At 39.8% G+C, this 18,815-nt stretch overlaps 2 protein-coding genes across 18 annotated transcripts in view; one reads left to right on the top strand and one right to left on the bottom strand.

Moving 5' to 3' along the window:
* CRACD (capping protein inhibiting regulator of actin dynamics) overlaps window positions 1-9,735 on the top strand; it is a 279,762-nt gene extending 270,027 nt beyond the window's left edge. For all 6 annotated transcript variants that reach the window (XM_032274268.1, XM_032274267.1, XM_032274269.1 and 3 more), the window contains 3 exons: window positions 2,263-2,453; window positions 2,984-3,143; window positions 6,790-9,735. In XM_032274268.1, the coding sequence (XP_032130159.1) occupies window positions 2,263-2,453; window positions 2,984-3,143; window positions 6,790-6,950 (512 nt within the window). In that variant the 3' untranslated portion in view covers window positions 6,951-9,735. The remainder of the gene's footprint in view (window positions 1-2,262; window positions 2,454-2,983; window positions 3,144-6,789) is intronic.
* A 1,353-nt stretch (window positions 9,736-11,088) lies between these two features.
* Window positions 11,089-18,815, bottom strand: part of AASDH (aminoadipate-semialdehyde dehydrogenase) — a 41,808-nt gene continuing 34,081 nt past the window's right edge. For 11 of the 12 annotated variants that reach the window (XM_032274277.1, XM_032274281.1, XM_032274276.1 and 8 more), the window contains 4 exons: window positions 17,763-17,926; window positions 15,870-15,992; window positions 14,940-15,071; window positions 11,089-11,592 (listed from right to left, as the gene is read on the bottom strand). In XM_032274277.1, coding sequence (XP_032130168.1) covers window positions 11,203-11,592; window positions 14,940-15,071; window positions 15,870-15,992; window positions 17,763-17,926 — 809 coding nt within the window. In that variant the 3' untranslated portion in view covers window positions 11,089-11,202. The remainder of the gene's footprint in view (window positions 11,593-14,939; window positions 15,072-15,869; window positions 15,993-17,762; window positions 17,927-18,815) is intronic. The other variant, XM_032274280.1, reaches the window with a different exon arrangement.

Genomic DNA, 18,815 nt, shown 5'->3' on the forward strand with positions numbered 1-18,815 from the left:
ACTGCCTCCGTACACTGGGGTTTTGTTGTGCAGCTTGCTGCTGTAGGACAGGGCTGACCAAATTTGTTTGAACACCCCATCAGGATAAAAATGTTGAGCATGGACCTCCAATTTATTTGTTGATTATATACATGTAGTACCATTGTTAGCTAAAACCCCTGGAGCACCAGCTATACTTACACTTAACAGCAGTGGATATAAATCTGCAATTGCAAATCATGTACTATTTTTTTTTATTTTTATTTATTTATTTTTTTTGAGACAGAGTCTCACTCTATCGCCAGGCGCCTGGCTGGAGTGCAGTGGCAAAATCTCGGCTCACTGCAACCTCCGCCTCCCGGGTTCAAGCAATTCTCCTGCCTCAGCCTCCCAAGTAGCTGGGACTACAGGCACACGCTACCATACCCGGCTAATTTTTGTATTTTTAGTAGAGACAGGGTTTCACCATGTTGGCCAGGATGGTCTCGATCTCTTGACCTGGTGATCCGCCCGCCTCGACCTCCCAAAGTGCTGGGATTACAGGCGTGAGCCACCGCGCCCGGCCCATGGTGCTATTTTTTTATTCTCTTTGGCCAATTGCTTGTTGGACCTGATGTCTTCTTTAAGTTGCAGGCAGGACTGCTATTTTTTCATACTTGCATTAGTAGTAGTATATTGTCTGCAGGACTCTCTTTATGCCGTATGCCATTTGTCCATTGTGTAAGGGATCATTTAGTTAAAAGGAGACATAAACTCACCAAACTACAGAATCGCCCAGTATGCTAAATGCAAGAACCACTGAAAACAAAAAGCCCCCACCGCATGCAGCCTCACATAGCTTTCCCAGCCTCCCTCAAGATTCTTTAAACATAGCATTTGTTATACATGGCTTTTGAATATATGGGCTAAGGGGTCACCGCCAGATGGGGTACTAAGTATTAGAAAAGCTTGATTTGTGGCCAGGCGCGGTGGTTCATGCCTTTAATCCCATGACTTTTGGAGGCCGAGGTGGGCAGATTGTTTGAGCCAACCAGGAAGTCAGGACCAGACTGGCAACGTGGCAAAACCCTGACTCTACCAAAAATACGATAATTAGCTGGGCATGACACACACCTGTGGTCCCAGCTATTTGAGAAGCTGAGATGGGAGGCTTGCTTGAGCCTACTAGGTCAAGGCTGCAGTGAGCTGTGATCTCACCACTGCACTCCAGCCTGGGTGACAGAGTGAGACCCTGTCTCAAAAAAAGAAAAAAAAAAAAGAAAAGCTTGATTTTGTTTTTATCTTTACATTTAAAAATAGAGAAATAGAAATTCTAATCTTTATTTTTTCACTCCGGTGAATTGCCTTGCACATTTCCTTTGACATACGCAACCTTTTTTGGAGACCAGTGCTTTATAAAGAGGTCTGCATTCACAAGGCTGGAGCCAGTGAAGACAGATACATAGGCTTGGAGATTGTTCACTCTGAATTTACCTGGTGGGATTAAAACAGCAATGATAATCCCTGTGTGCTTGCGCTATAAATGCTTTCGGGCCAGGCATGGTGGCTCACACCTATAGTCCCAGAACTTTGTATATTCTTTGATTGAGGGAGAATAATGGTTCCATGGCTAAGAATAAATTTCATTTAAAGCGGTGAATCAGGGCCGGGCGCAGTGGCTCACGTCTGTAATCATAGCACTTTGGGTGGCCAAGGCGGGTGGATCACTTAAGGTCAGGAGTTCGAGACCAGCCTGGCCAACATAGTGAAACCCCATCTCTACTGTAATTATAAAAGTTAGCCAGGTGTGGTGGTGGGTACCTGTAGTCCCAGCTACTCAGAAGGCTGAGGTAGGAGAATTGCTTGAATTCAGGATGCGGAGGTTGCGGTGAGCCAAGATTGCACCACTGCTCCAGCCTGGGTGGCAGTGCAAGACTGCCTCAAAAAGAAAAAAGGGAATGAATTAAAAAAGGAACAACAATGAATCAAAAATGAACCAAATACCTATCTGGATCCCATAGAGGCCTGAGCTTTTAGGACCCTGGAGATTTATTTTAGTTTTTTCTAACAGAGTAACTTCTTTCATTTCTAAGGAAGACAAATGCCCTTGCTTTTCCAGTGATGAAACATGTTACCTTCCCACCCAGTGGAGCCACTCAGGCGTCAGCGCAGAGCTTGTGCTAGTAAGGGGCCGCTGAATATGCCATAGGCTTATTAATATGTCACAAGTTTTAGAGGGTGCAGAACTGAGATAAGTCAGCAATTAAGTTCACTGCAAACCGGCCTTTGTCTTTTTCCACACAGAAAAGCCGATGCTTCAGAGCAGGCACTCTTTAGATGGCTCCAAACTTACAGAGAAAGTGGAAACTGCGCAGCCGCTGTGGATAACGTTAGCACTGCAAAAGCAAAAGGGGTTTCGGGAGCAGCAGGCAACGCGGGAGGAGAGGAAGCAAGCCAGAGAGGTCAAACAGGCGGAAAAGTTCTCCAAAGAAAATGTGAGTAGCCTGGGCTTCAGCTGTGATTCTGCCTTCTTGTGCTTGGCTCTCTTTTCAGTCACAAGGATACAAAACAAAAGGCTAGCTGGGGTGGTGGAAAATACTTAGAGAGGGTCAGTAAATAAACTGACCACCATTAAACCAGGGAAGCGTTTTCAGTGTGAAATTGGGTTTGGTTTCTTTATGCTCTTAGGTTAACCTGATTTGCCATAATCCATGATGTGCTCACAGCAGTGATATATAACAGTTATATGAAAAACACAGACATTTCACAAGGAAACCACGGGCCTTGTTCTGTGGCCTGATGTTATAGTCAGTTTGATGGGGCTCTTCTGGGAAAGTAACTTCCCCTGTTAGGCACACTGGCTCTGAGTTGCTCCCTCACCGGTAGCCAGGGTTGAACATACATGGCTCATAAGTGTAATCCAGCCCACCGTTCTGGCAGGCAGAAGCCCTGAAGGCCTGCAGGGTCAGTCTTTCCATGTCTTAGGTTGAAAACATGCTTTCCATGACTGTCTCTGCACATGCAGGTCAGTGTCAACCCGCAGCCTGGAAGCAGCAGTGTCAGCAGAGCAGGTTCCCTGCACAAGTCTGCTCCACCGGAAGAGAAGAGGCCCGAGACTGCAGTGTCCAGGCTTGAGCGCAGAGAACAGCTGAAAAAGGCCAACACACTTCCTACGTCTGTGACAGGTAGAGGGCAGGTCCATTGCTTTTTAACTGTAGTTCCAGGTTTCTCTTCATAGAGCATGCTTTCTATCCTACAGTATAATGACTGGCCGAGCACCTCAGGCATTTCAAAGCACAGGCTGTCTCATAACCTCATTCATAAATGTTGACACTGATTAAGCTCATCTGATAAAGACCACCAGGAACCCACTATCAGTGGTGAGTTGGTGAATACTTAACAGTTAGCTCTTCAGGGGATAGAGAGACTTCTGTTTGGAGGATCTTCAGTTTTTCATAGTGTAAATACTCCCACCATGGCCACTTCAAAGGTCTTATACCAGTGTGATGTCAACTGGCTCACTACATTTGTGAACATTTGGCACAGCAGTATGAGCATCTCCAGCACCCACTGCCTATATTCTGACAAAGTTGGGTTTATTAACTTATCGAAGAACCTTCTAAACAAGGGAGGAGACAAAATTATAGTAGGACTTGGGGTAAAAAGTGAAGTTTAGGTAAAATTTAAATGGAGTAGCATTTTAATAAGCTCAAAGCAAAGTCAGCGTGTACATAAACATAAAGGAGATAATACCAAGACTGAGCTGAAAAGTGTGCTCAGGGTCCTGTTTCCTTTAAAACTACAAAGTTAAGATAAATGTGTGAAATGTTTGAGGTCATGGATATCCACTTACCCTGATTGATCATTACACATTATTTACATATATCAAAACACCACATGCACCCCCAAAATATATACAAGTATGATTATATATGTATATCTCTCTCTATATATATATATAATACAGGAAAGAAAGATAAATATAGGCCAGGTGTGGTGGCTCACACCTGTAATCCCAACACTTTGGGAGGCCAAGGCAGGCAGGTCGCTTGATTCCAGGAGTTGAAGACTAGCCTGGGCAACATGGTAAAACCCCGTGTCAGCTAAAAATACAAAAATTAGCCCGGTGTGGTGGTGCACACCTGTAGTCCCACCTACTTGGGAGGCTGAGGTGGGAGGATTGCTTGAGCCCAGGAAGTGGAGGTTGCAGTGAGCTGAGATCATGCCACTGTGCCCCAGCCTGAGCTACAGAGTATCTCAAAAACAGAAAAGAGGAATGTGTAAAATGTTGTATCTGAAAACTGCTACCCAGAGCTCCGCACCCAGGTTGGAAATGGAAACTGCATCTCTGTGTCATGGTGACATGTGGTTCAGATGCTCCAGGCAAAAGTGAGATGGTCTCTTCTCACTGATGTGATTTCACACAGCAGGTTTCTGATAGTATGTGGCTTTACAGAGTAAGGTTTCTCAGCACGGCATCCTTGATATTAATTAACAACAGCAGTTTTCATATGTTCATAACATGTAAGAGATGTGCACATTTAGAAAATATTCTTTATTGGGTTAAAAGGTAAAATGATCTGATAGTATCCAACTATCTCCTTATTACCAATCACTTGGAGGATGGATGACTCTGAACAAGCTCCCTCCCAGGGGTTAATAGGGCATCTGTTTCTTCCCCCCAGGCTACACTATTCCCCAAAGGGCATCTAATCTCTAGACCTAGGCTTTTCTATGCCTTGGCTGTCTGAGGTCAGGAAATATTAAGAGGTCTCACTATTAAAGATATATTTACCAGCTGGGTGCAGCGGCTCATGCCTGTAATCCCAGCACTTTGGGAACTCCTCACAAGGTCAGGAGTTCAAGACCAGCCTGGCCAAACATGGTGAAACCCCATCTGTACTAAAAAAGAAAATACAAAAATTAGCCTGGCACAGTGGCTTACGCCTGTAGTCCCAGCTACTTGGGAGGCTGAGTCAGGAGAATCGCATGAACCTGAGAGGTGGAGGTTGCAGTGAGCTGAGATTGCACCACTGCACTCCAACCTGGGCAACAGAGCAAGACTCTGTCTCAAAAAAAAAAAAAGATATATTTACTACTGGTGAAGTGGGGAAGCTTTATATTTGTTTTTTTGTTTTGTTTTTTTGGGACAGAGTCTCACTCTGTTGCCCAGGCTGGAGTGCAGTGGTACAATCTCAGCTCGCTGTAACCTCCACCTCCTGGGTTCAAGCAATTCTTCTGCCTCAACCTCCCAAGTAGCTAGGATTACAGGCACACGCCACCACACCCGACTAATTTTTGTATTTTTAGCAGAGACAGGGTTTCACCATGTCGGCCAGGCTGATCTGGAACTCCAACCTCAAGTGATCCACCTACCTCAGCCTCCCAAAGTGCTGGGATTACAGGCATGAGCCACCGCCTGGCCCAAAGCTTTATATTTGAAAACCACTTTAGAATACTGTGTAATTTCTTAAGAACCTCATAGGCATTTTGTCGTTTGATTTTACTCATAGGAATTAAGAGTTCTGCCTTTTAGAACTAGAGAGAGAAAGAGAGAGAGAATGAATTTCTTTCAAAATACAGTGAAAGTCCCAAAGTCAAAGAGGCCACATCTTTCTCTGCCTGATTTCTCAGAAGTACTAAAGGGTTAATGCAACTTGGAGTGGCTCGAGCTTAATAAAGCAAGTTTTTGTTCTGAAGTATTTGTCTTCTCAGTATTTCCTGAGTTCTAGAAGCATATGTGTAAGCCGTTGCCATAGGCACTAAATATGACCCAAAGATAAGATAAGCACCTTCTCACGTTAAGAAGCCTATACGCTCTAGTAAAGAAAGTGATACAGTGCAAAGGAACTGTGAGACAAGGATGAAAGTCATGGGAGCTGGCAGCATCTGTGAGACTCAGAGGTAGAGGCACCCAGTGGATGCTTTTGTGGGGAAGGGAGCTTTTTTTTTTTAAATGGAGTCTCACTCTCAGCTGGGCTGGAGTGCAGAGGTGCAACCTGGGTTCACTGCAACCTCCGCCTCAGGGGTCAAGTGATTCTCCAGCCTCAGCCTCCTGAGTAGCTGGGGTTACAGATACCTGCCACCAAGCTTAGCTACTTTTTTATTTTTAGTACAGATGGGGTTTCACCATGTTGGCCAGACTGGTCTCAAACTCCTGACCTCAAGTGATCCTCCCACCTTGACCTCCCAAAGTACTGGGATTACAGGATTACATGAGCCACCGTGCCCAGCCAGGAAGGTAGCTATTAACCTTACCAGCTTGATAGATCCAGACCTCTGGGTTGATATTTTTCTTCATGGAATTGACTGGTTATCATGCAGGCATAGCTTCTGTATACAGATTAGGCCTCTGGAAATTCTTTGAAATTAGAGCTGACTACATCTTGGTTGTTGTAATTCTGCATGCAAGAGTTATAACCACATAGCTTGCTTTCCTTCATTCTCCTCACTGAGGAGGTCCAGGAACTTGCTTCTCTGTGTTTCACTGGGTTTTCTTTTTCCAGTCTCACACTTCTGATAAATCAGAATATGGCTGGGGTGGGGGGTGTTAGAGAGATGTTCATCAGAGGATACAAAATTTCAGTTAAATAAGAGGAATAAATTCAAGAGACCTAGACCTAAGAGAGTAGATTTTAAATACTCTCACTGCAAAAATGATAACTGTGAGGTTTTGTATATTTTAGTTAGCTAGATTTAACCATTTCACAGTGTATGTGTATTTCAAAACATAATGTTATACATGACAAATATGGTTTATTAATTTTAAAAAAGTTTGTAATGTGGCTCTGAACTTACTCCTTTTTCCTTTTTCTTCAAAACAAAACCCAGTGGAGATCTCTGATTCGGCTCCCCCAGCACCACTGGTGAAAGAAGTCACCAAGAGGTTCTCCACCCCGGATGCTGCCCCTGTGTCAACAGAACCAGCCTGGCTGGCTTTGGCCAAAAGGAAAGCAAAGGCTTGGAGTGACTGCCCACAGATCATTAAGTAAAGAGTGACTCTCACCCATCCCTACTGCCAGTTATTGGCTCCTCTCTTGCCCTTTTTTTAATTTATTTTTTATATGGGATAATGAAATCAAGCTAGGGAAAAGAAGCATGTTTTATAGGCTCTAAAATAATGTCGAGAAACTGAACTGGTGGTGTTCATTGTAAAGAGTGGATTTGCACAACCCTAGGTCCTGGTGCCTTGAGCTCCTCCTAGTTCTCGAGAGAAAATTCTGTCCACAGGACCACATGAAGCAAAATCTCTAAGCTAAGAACTCCTCATGAGAGCCTGCCATGCCCATTCCATGGCCTTGCACACACACTCACCCACACACCATTCAGAACATGTACTTTTGCCAACCTTTTGTAATGGTTTTTTTGATTCTACACACTAATTTTCTTTGTCCAAAACATTTACTCTACCCTATGTTTGGGCATGTTTATCCTTTCTGCAGTAGTGGTGAAAGGATCATATATAGCTAAAAGCAAGAATGCCCATTCTCCTGAATGCAGTGAGTAACTGGGAATCACAAGGAACATTCTGGCTCCCAACTGTGCCCATGTTAGTTTTCATGAGTTTTCCCTACTCTGGAGCTGTAATACAGAAGGCACATCCATTCACAGTGTGAGGCCCCATTATTCCCATACCCTCCTTAAGGACATGTGAAGCATTTGGCCCAGTTGGCTCCTAGAGAAGATTTTAATTTAATGTAGTGAAGAAAGGAAATTCTAGATCAGAGCTTCAAGTTCCCTTTCTGTCTCTGAGAATCTCCCTGTAGGGCAGCGGTTCTTATGATGTGTAGGCTCCCTCCGAGGCCTACTGAATCAGAGCCTGTGGGGACTGGGCCAGGAATATGTATTCTGGCAAAATCTCTTCAGATAAATTCTGATAGATCCCAAAGGTTAAGAACTTTGGGAAACACTGATCCTAATGTAATCTAGTTTTTCAGACTCTGAAGGGGAGCCTCATTCCCTCAAAAAGGACCAGTGAGATGGGAAAAATAACGCCCCAAGCCAGCCATTTATTACAAGAAACAACAGGTTATTGGCATTACATGTTTGAAAATTCCCTTTGGTCTTCAGGGAAAATTAACAGAAAGCCAAGATTTGGAGCCTTTATAATAAGGACTTCCTGCAGAAAGTCTTTTCTTTACTATTGTAGTTGAGTAATTCATATTTAGAGTCAAATGTCCAGTAGCATTTCTAATTTTGAGCATTCACCTTGCTACCTTTAAAAAACATCTGAGTGTTAAGTGGCCTTTTTATTATCATACACATGTACATTCAAAGAAGGGACTTGGCGGTTTAAAAGCCACATATATTTACTTTTAGTTCCCTAAATTTACTTTACATGAAACATAGACATACCGGCAAACTCACATATTGCTGGTGCTAACCTTCTATTTCATAGTGTTGGCATATTCCCCTTTTCTTAGATTCTTATCCAAAATATAGGTACAAATCCTTTGCTCTATGCAGAGGAAATTATATCCTTTTTCTTCTCCTACAAAAACATACTTTCTTAGTATCCATCATTACTTTCCTTTATGCTTGCGCAATATGCAGTATGCTGTTATTCTACCGTGTACCTTAAAGGATGACAGCAAAGTTATTGACAATATAGAAACTATTTTCTTTCTAGAAATGATGGCTCAGCCCCACTGTAGCAGCTGGCATGTGTGGTCAAGTGGATAGTTGTACTCTTGCAAGTTGGATTTAATATTATATATACTGGACCTTCAGACTGTTAAAAATCAATGTAACTTTTTTTTATTGCTACGGCAAGCAATTAGTATTTCACTGCACGTCTTCCACACTAATGTTCATTTCTAAGTCTTATGTGTAGGCATTTGTTAGTTCCAATGATTTCCTCACTAATATAACACTTTTTAATGGGAATCTTTCCACCTAGAGCCCTGGAATGATAATGCTACGGTAATTCTTCTGAATTGACTTTTTCTTTCATCCTGTCAGCTTTGGACGTTATCCCAATAATGGCAGGGAACAGGTGAAGTAAGAGCAGTAACAAAGAATGGTAGATGTGTCAGCTTTGTATTGGCTCGGATATCACTGTGCCCGTACAAAGTAGGCGAAATACCTCAGTTAAAATTTTTCCACCAAAGTCTTTAAAAGAAGAGTATACTAAAGGGCAGTTACAGTACTTACTTCTAACAGCTTCTAAACAGTACATGTTTAACATTTCATTTCAAAATCACCCCAAATTTGCACTAAATACCAAGGAAGTGTTATTTTGCTTTAGTTGTGTTGCAGTTTTCTGAGCAACAAACTATGGGGAAATTCTGTAAAAGCATATAAAAAGTAAGACTTTTTTTTAAATGAATGATTACTATGTTAAATGCAAGCTTTTTTTTTTTTTTCATTTTTTTTTAAACAAATATACACGTCTCCTGGCAAGGTTATAGATGATTAACCTCTGTTCATAGACTTATATATAGAACTACAGGATTTTTTGTTTACTTTTTTAATTTTTCAAGTGCAATTGTTTCTTACACAAACATTAATTACTATTAAATTATCATTTAGCCCGTTATCTGCAAATGTATAGTATGTATTGTCTCTTCTTGTGACGTTTACTTTAATTGCTTATTTTAAAGCAGAAACATTAGTTACAAGTGTCTTACAATATTTTTACTGACAGTAAAGTTGAGACTTAATGAAAATACCTTAGTGTGATTTTAATATAATTTGGATATTTCGGTTGTATAAAGTTTAATGTAAAATGTCCATTATTGAAGGGAAAAGATCTTTCAATAAAAAATACCCACGAGATCTTCGGCACTGCTGGAATTTGATTTCGATGACCATCTACAAAACAGTCTCATTATATTTACATAGCTTTTGTTGAACAAGACCATCTTGAAGGTGATATTATATTTTTTGCTAGATATTTTTAGAGAAAAGTAATGAAGAGGGGCAAATAAAATGTTTGTCTCAATCGTAAATTGGAGTTGAATGGTCTGGGTCTCAGACAAAAGGGCTATGCAGCAGCAACAGCAGCAACAGAAGCAGCAACTGAGAACACATGAGAATTGCAGCTTATGACCACACACCAGACATACTGACTCACAGGGCCAGACCCTGGTGAAATGAAAAGTGAGTTAGGCATGTGAGCACTTGCCTTGGCTTCCAGAAAACCCAGTGATCAACAGAAATAGTATTTTGATGCAGTATTTTTTAAAAATCAAAATTAATGCAAAATAAACATCAAACCCATTCCATGATGAGCAAAAGATAAAAATTTTAAGGAAAGGGCATTGCTAGGAACAATGAATCCCTGAAATCACCACATATAAACAAACAAACATGAAATTGTACTGTGTGTGGGGGGAAGGTATGGGGTATGTGTGTATTTTATTCTACATTCGTACTTCATTTAAAAATATTAAATAAGGAATGTAATTCGATAACTAGATCCTACCTTTGAAAACCTTTGCCATGAATGGCAAATTCATGTAATGATGTATTATATAAAGACTGTTTTTAACCCACTAAGTACATTCTGATCCTTTTTTCCCCCACAGGGATCTTGTTTTTTTAAGGAAAAAAACACATAAAATTAGCTTAATGTATTAGGGTTCTCCATAGAAACATAGTGATTAGGAGAGCTGTATTATGGAAATTGGCTTAAGTGATTATGGAGGCTGAGAAGTACCACCATCTGCCATTTGCAGGCTGGAGACCCAGGAAAGTGGTCTAAAGGCTTCAGAACCAGGAGCTCTGATGTCCAAGGGCAGGAGAAGATGGATACATCTCAGCAAGAAGAGGACATCTGCCCCTCCTCTACCTTTTCATTCTAGGCCCTCATCAAATTGAACGATGCCACCCACACTGGCACACTAGTGAGGGAGGGTCTTCTTAGTCTACTGATTCAAATTTAAATGCTAATCTTTTACAGAAACAGCCTCACAGACACACCCAGAAATAATGTTTTACCAGCTATCCAGACATCCCTTAGCCAGTCACGCTGACACATAAAGTTAACCATCATACCTAATTAAACAAAAGTCCTGCTAAAACTAAGTATATTGATGTGTTTTGTTCTCTGACTCCTTGTAAAAGCTTCTGTTGTTCCTATGGGAAGTAAAACGTTGTTCTCTAATCAAGTGTAGTAGACAAATTTCTGTTTCTTAGCCAAAATATAATCTTTAATATAAAATAAGTCTACCCACATGCTCTATCATCATAAAATATTTTCAAACAGCTCACATTTGTTATATAAATAAGGACCATATTTGATTATTTTTGATTGCCACCCAATAAATCCAGACAATAAACATAATTATTTCTACACCCAATAATGAGCATTGATTCCAGGACCACAGGAGAAGAGAATACTTCTCCAGGAAGTTCATAAACACTTTGCAATTGTCCACTCTGAGATTCCAAGATCCATAATTTTCCATCAGTAGATGCTGCTGCCAGCAGCATTTCATTGCTGCCATTGTAGTTATGGAAAGCAAACGGTGTTGCATAGACCCTTGAAGTAGTTTCAAATTTCCACTGCAGGTGACCTTTCATGTTACAACAGTAGATAAAGCAATCATGGGAACCAAAAAATATTTTTTGCTCTGATGGTGAGGTACATGGGGATGAAAAGATTGGTCCACTGGTAGAGAACTGCCAAACCTATAAAGAGTAATAAAAATAAATATAATTCATTCATCTAATTGCTCCAATTCTCCCTTAAAGCTCTGTGAGGTTCTTAATGCAAACCTAAGAGACATAGGCTATTTGAATTGTAACTATACACAGAAAAAATGGCTTTTTCTGAAAAGCAGCAATCTCATACTAGACCTCTGTCCCAGTAGTAAAATCCAAGACAAAATATACTAGAGTGTTATTATTATGTGATTCACTGATGTACATAAGTAAAATTAATTTTGAACCCCATTCAAGAGTTAGCATTATTCAGAGACACTGGGTTCAAAGTTAAAACCACATTGAGTTTTCAGTGTATCTTAAAAGCTGAGCCAGGCATGGTGGCTCACGCATGTAATCCTGGCATTTTGGGAGGCCACGGTAGGCAGATCACCTGCAATCAGGAATTCAAAACCAGCCTGGCCAACATGGTGAAACCTTGTCTCTATTAAAAACATAAAAAAATTAGCCAGGCGAGGTGGCACCCACCTGTAGTCCCAGCTACTGGGCAAGCTGAGTGGGAGAATCACTTGAGCATGGGAAACGGAGGTTGCAGTGAGCCAAGACCATGCTACTGCACTATACTCTGGGCAACAGAGTGAGACCCTGTCTCAAAAAAAATAAAAATTTAAGACCACTTTTCAGTGTATCGTATCACATACAAACTGTATATTCTTTTTTCCAAATGCAGGAAAAAAGAATTAATTGGGCTGAAAGGAAGAGTTTATGTACAATGATAAAAAGTTATGAGTTGTGGCTGGGCACAGTGGCTCACACCTGTAATCCCAGCACTTTGGGAGGCTGAGGCGGGTGGATCACCTGAGGTCAAGAGTTCAAGACCAGCCTGGCCAATATGGTGAAATCCCATCTCTACTAAAAAGACAAAACTTAGCTGGGCGTGGTGGTGCACACCTGTAATGCCAGCTACTCAGGAGGCTGAGGCAGAAGAATGGCTTAAACTCAGGAGATGGAGGTTTCAGGGAGCCAAAATTGTGCCAGTGCACTACAGCCTGGGAATCAGAGCAAGGCCCCATCTCTTAAAAAATAAAATTCATATGGAATCAAAAAAGGCCCAGAATAGCCAAAGCAATATTGGGTAAAAAGTACAAAGCTGGACACATCACAGTAACTGACTTCAAAATACAGCTAAAGTAGCCAAAATGGCACTGTAGTGGTATAAAAATAGATCAATGTAATAGATGGAGAACCTAGAAATAAATCCACATAGTTACATCCAACTGAGTTTTGGCAAAGGTGTCAAAAATGCATAATGGGGAAAGGACACCCTCTTCAATAAATGGTGCTGGGAAAACTGGATCTCTACATGCAGAAGAATAAACTGGAACTCTCACTGTATATAAAAATAAACTCAAGATAGATTAAAGACTTAAATAGAAGACCCAAAACCAGTTAAAACTACTAGAAGAAAACATAAGGGAATCACTTTAGGACATTGGTCTAAGCAAAGCTTTTATGGCTAAGACCTAAAAAGTATAGGCATCAAAAAAACAGTTAAGTGAGACTAAATTAGCTAAAAAGCTTCTGCACAGCAAAGGAAACAGCAGAGTGAAGAGACAGCCTGTTGAATGGGAGAAAATATTTGCAAACTATTCACTGAGCAAGGGACATCTAGAATATGAGGAACTCAACACAGCAGTAAACAAACATATAATCCTATTAAAAAGTGGGCAAAGGAAATGAATAGACATATCTCAAAAGAAGATATACAAATGGCTAACAGGTATATGAAAAAAAACACTCAACATCACTAATGATCAGGGAAATGCAAATCAAAACCACAATGAAATATCATCTTACCCAGTTAAAATGGCTATTATTAAAAGAACATAACAGATGCTGGCAACGATGTGGAGAAAAAGGAACTTACAGTGCTGGTGGGAATGTAAATTAGTGCAGCCATTATGGAAAACAGTATGGAGATTTCTCAAAAAACTAAGAAGAAAACTATCATATGATCCAACAATCCTACTACTATTTACCCAAAAGACAAGAAATCAGTTTATTAAAGAGACACCTGCACGCCCATCTCCCACATTTACTGCAGCACTACTCAATAGCAAAGATATGGAATGAACTTAAGTGTCCACCAATGGAGGAGTGGATAAAGAAAATGTACTATATATAGTTGCAATGAAATAGTATTAGGCCATAAAAAAAAAAAAAAACAATGAAATCATGTCATTTGCAGCAACATGGATGGATAACATGGGTTATAAAGACAAATATTGCATGTTCTCACTCATGTGAGAGCTAAAAAAGTTGATCTCATGAAGGAAGAGAATAGAATAATAGAAGTTGGGGCCAGGTGTGGTGGCTTATGCCTGTAATCTTTTTGGGAGGCTGAGGCGCGTGGATCACTTGAGGTCAGGAGTTTGAGACCAGCCTGGGCAATATGGTGAAACCCCATCTCTACTAAAAATACAAAAATTAGCCAGGCATGGCAGCATACACCTGTAGTCCCAGCCACTTGGGAGGCTGAGGCAGGAGAACTGCTTGAACCTGGGAGGCAGAGGTTGCAGTGAGCCGAGATTGCACCACTGCACTCTAGCCTGGTGACAGAGTGAGACTGTGTCTCAAAAGGAAAAAAAAAGAAGTTGGGTGGGTTGGGTAATAAAAAAATTAAAAAACAGGTTAGTAATAGGTAAAAACATACCAAAAGAAAAAGTAAGTTCTAATGTTCAGTAGCAGAGTAGGATGACTACAGCCAACACAATGTGTTGTCTATTTCAGAATAGCTAAAAGAAATGATCCCAACACAGTAATGTTAAGTTCTCAAGGTGATGGACACCACAAACACCCTTGATCATTATACAGTCTACGCATGTAACAAAATATCACATACGTACCCCATAAATAGGCACAAATATCTGTATCAATTAAAAGAAACCAGGGGTTTATTTAAGCTTTCATAATCTCAATAGAAGTTACAATGAAACAGGCTAAAAACTGGTAATATTTTAAAAATTGGGGGAAAGAGATGGCAAAAAAAGTGTAACAATGTTTGGGTAGGTATCTTTTAAATCTATATCTTGATTAAAAAATTAAGAAATCCATGGCTTCACAATTAAAACAGAACTACTTCTCAACATCATGAGTTGAATAATGTTTAAAATGTTACTTCAGTTGTCATCATCTGCTTTGCCTTTGGCAAAGACATATATAAATATATATATAAAATAGAACTAGATATAGATATATAAAATATATATTTTATAGAGAGATACAAAATTTCTAGTTGTACTTTATATATATAAGATTTTTATATGTATAAAATTTTATTGTTCTAGAAAAAAATTTATTGTATTATTTATTACCTGTTCTCCAAAGTGAGTAAAGCAGAGTAAATTCCCATCTACACAGCCAATACAAATATATTGTGAGCAACATCGTGGGGAAGAGAAGAGTGGTTTTCCACAGGAATGTTTCCAAATAACATTCCCAGTAGCCTGTCACAGGAAAAAGCAATTCACAGCATTTTACACCATCCTACTAATCAGATACCTTTCATAAAACAAACATATATCTCCCAGTGGTAGAGCTAAAATATCAGAAAATGCTATATGTGGACATTATAAATGAAGCTGGTATACATAGATAAAATTAATCAATGCTATTTATGAGAACCAGGAAAAACGCTTAGTAAAACAAGCAAAGAAATAGCTAGCACCTAAGAGTTATCCCTATGATAGACATAAAGTTCTTAATATGATTTTAAAAATTCTGTCAATTTAAAAAGTAGATAAAAGATATCTAGAAGAGCTGGGCATGGTGGCTCACACCTATAATCCCAGCACTTTGGGAGGCTGAGGTGGGCGGATCACAAGGTCCAGGAGTTCAAAACTAGCCTGACCAACATGGTGAAACCCCATCTCTACTAAAAATACAAAAATTAGCTGGGTGTGGTGGTACATGCCTGTAATCCCAGCTACTTAGGAGGCTGAGGCAGGAGAATCGCTTGAACCCAGGAGGCAGAAGTTGCAGTGAGCTGAGACTGTACCACTGCACTCCAGCCTGGGTGACAGAGTGGGACTCCATTTCAAAAAAAAAAAAAAAAACCATACAAGAACTTAAATTTTCTTATCTTTCTAGATTTCATGTCAATCCTTTTTAATGAATTCTAGTTTGGTGTATGTGGACAACTATAATTAACAAAACTATTCAAACTTTCAGAGCTCAAAGCAAAATTTTTAAAAATTTAAAGAAAAGATAGGAAATAAAATCAATGTGTATTATTTTATGCCTACAGGATTTACAGCCAGTAAAAGTCCTCCCAATGTAGCGCAATACAAATGATGTGGAATCAGGTTCAAACACGGAGAGGAAAAGACAGTTCCTCCACATTTTGACTTCCAAACACAATTCTTTCTCTGCAAATAAGAAAATAAATTAATTTGGTTTTGCTGATGGTTAACAAATCCATATATCCGACCCTTCATGATACTGTATCTGTTTAGTTAATATGTTTTTATCTTTAGTATAAAACACAGGTCTATGTGAAAAATCAGCTTAGTATAAAGAAGACAAAGGATACCACCCAGAGACAACCAAGCTTAACATTTTAGCATTTTCTCATTTGATCTTTTTGGGGTATGGGTGTGTGTGTGTCTGTTCATATACATCTGTGTGTATACACACACACACACACACACACACATAATGATTTAATATAGTTGAGATCATTCTGAATATACAACTTGGTATCATGTTTTGCTCACTGATTCTGTAAAATGATTTAAATGTAATTTTAATGCATAGTATCCCACATGAACATAAATAATTTCTGTCTCTACCTTATTGAACATTTTTTGGGGATTTCTTGGTATTATAAACAACTTAGAAATTGGCATCTTATTGCATATATTTGACTGTGTTTCTAATTATTTTGCCAGGATTTCTAAAAAAAGAATTTTATGGCCGGGCGCGGTGGCTCACGCCTGTAATCCCAGCACTTTGGGAGGCCGAGGCGGGTGGATCACGAGGTCAAGAGATCGAGACCATCCTGGTCAACACGGTGAAACCTCGTCTCTACTAAAAATACAAAAAATCAGCTGGGCATGGTGGCACGTGCCTGTAATCCCAGTTACTCAGGAGGCTGAGGCAGGAGAATTGCCTGAACCCAGGAGGCGGAGGTTGCGGTGAGCCGAGATCACGCCATTGCACTCCAGCCTGGGTAACAAGAGCGAAACTCCGTCTCAAAAAAAAAAAAAAAAAAAAAAAAAAAAAGAATTTTATTGGATCAAAGTATATAATACTGTTACCTATGGTCAAATCGTTTTCATTAGAGGCCTCACCAGTTACAACCTCTTACCACTCTCATCAGCATTTAATGTTATGACAAATATGTTTTCTAATCTAATACCATTTGTTTCTCTCATAGATTTTAATTTTCATTCCTTTGATTATTAAATTTATGAAATATTTATATACATTTACTACATTTCTTTGGGGTCCTGTGTGTTTATGTCCCTTGTTTATTTTTCTATCTATCTGGGTCTTTATATTTGTCTTATTAATTTTATATTTGATCTTAATTTTCATTTATACTTATAAATGAATTTCCACTTTTTTTACATTTATTTCAAAAATTTACCCAGCTTGTTTAATTTCATAATTCTTATATAACATTTTAATTTTTATGTAATCAGGTCTTAAAATATCTTACTTTGTTATTCTTCCTTTGTTATTCTATTTCTGTTGTCAAGATGATAATCCTAAATTCTTTACATTCCAAAACTCTGAGTAGCACACTTATTTGTGGTATATTTGGTAACGAAGTTAAAAAGGTCTTAAGATATTAAGACTTAATTAATGCTTTATTCTTCCCAGACCACAATGATAAGCTTGGGAAATAGTTAATACCTATTCCAAGACTCAACTGCACCTGACAGTTACTCACTCTTCTTCTAAGTATTAGAAATTTAATGCTTCTATGCTTATGGTATTAAGACTAGTAAGGTGAATTTTTTTTTTTTGAGACAGTCTCACTCTGTCACCCAAGCTGGAGTACAGTGTCACGATCTTGGCTCACTGTAACCTCAGCCTCCCAGGTTCAAGCAGCCCTCCCACCTCAGCCTCCTGAGTAGCTACCATTACAGGTGTGTAAAATCATGCCCAGCTAATTTGAAGTGAATTCTTACATAAATATCTAAAGCATATGCATGCTGGTCATGAGATCCAATGTAAATGAGTCCTGTGGTTGGATCCATGGTTGGCGAGCTTTTGACAGCATCTTCAGTAGTAAACATCCAGTATTTTTCTCCACTATTACTTTTCAGAACATAAACTAATCCATTGTAACAGCCTGCAGAGAAATAAAACATAAAACATTTGATATAGTTATATTACTGGGAAATAATTCTTTAGCCTTTATCATGCAATTTCTATTCAGCCCTCCTCTATACGTAGGCTCTGTGATCAGCTCATCTGGCTCACATTTTAGCAATGTAAAGCAGGAAGTGAATAGTAATCACTTGTGTAAAATATCTATTTAGTAGGTGTATCATCTTTTAAAAGCACTTCACTAATTTTTTACATAATTCTTTTTTAAAAGTGCTTCACGCCGGGCGCGGTGGCTCAAGCCTGTAATCCCAGCACTTTGGGAGGCCGAGGCGGGTGGATCACGAGGTCAAGAGATCGAGACCATCCTGGTCAAAATGATGAAACCCCGTCTCTACTAAAAATACAAAAATTAGCTGGACATGGTGGCGCATGCCTGTAATCCCAGCTACTCAGGAGGCTGAGGCAGGAGAATTGCCTGAACCCAGGAGGCGGAGGTTGCGGTGAGACGAGATCGCGCCATTGCACTCCAGCCTGGGTAACATGAGTGAAACTCCGTCTCAAAAAAAAAAAAAAAGGTGCTTCACTATTTTTGACACGTCTGGATTCAAATTTCATCACGACTATCACTGGGCAAATTACCCAGTGTTGCTAAGCCACAAATTATTCATCTGCAGAATGTGGATTCACCTATTTCCAGGGTCATTGTGACAATTCAGATGATGTGAATAAATGCCCAGTGCACAAAAGGTGTTTAAGAAGTGCTAACATTAGGCCGGGCGCGGTGGCTCAAGCCTGTAATCCCAGCACTTTGGGAGACCGAGGCGGGTGGATCACAAGGTCAAGAGATCGAGACCATCCTGGTCAACATGGTGAAACCCCGTCTCTACTAAAAATACAAAAAATTAGCTGGG

The sequence above is a fragment of the Sapajus apella genome, unplaced genomic scaffold (assembly GCF_009761245.1).
Source record: "Sapajus apella isolate SASKATOON/1434 unplaced genomic scaffold, GSC_monkey_1.0 scaffold5, whole genome shotgun sequence".
Taxonomy (NCBI): Eukaryota; Metazoa; Chordata; class Mammalia; order Primates; family Cebidae; genus Sapajus; species Sapajus apella.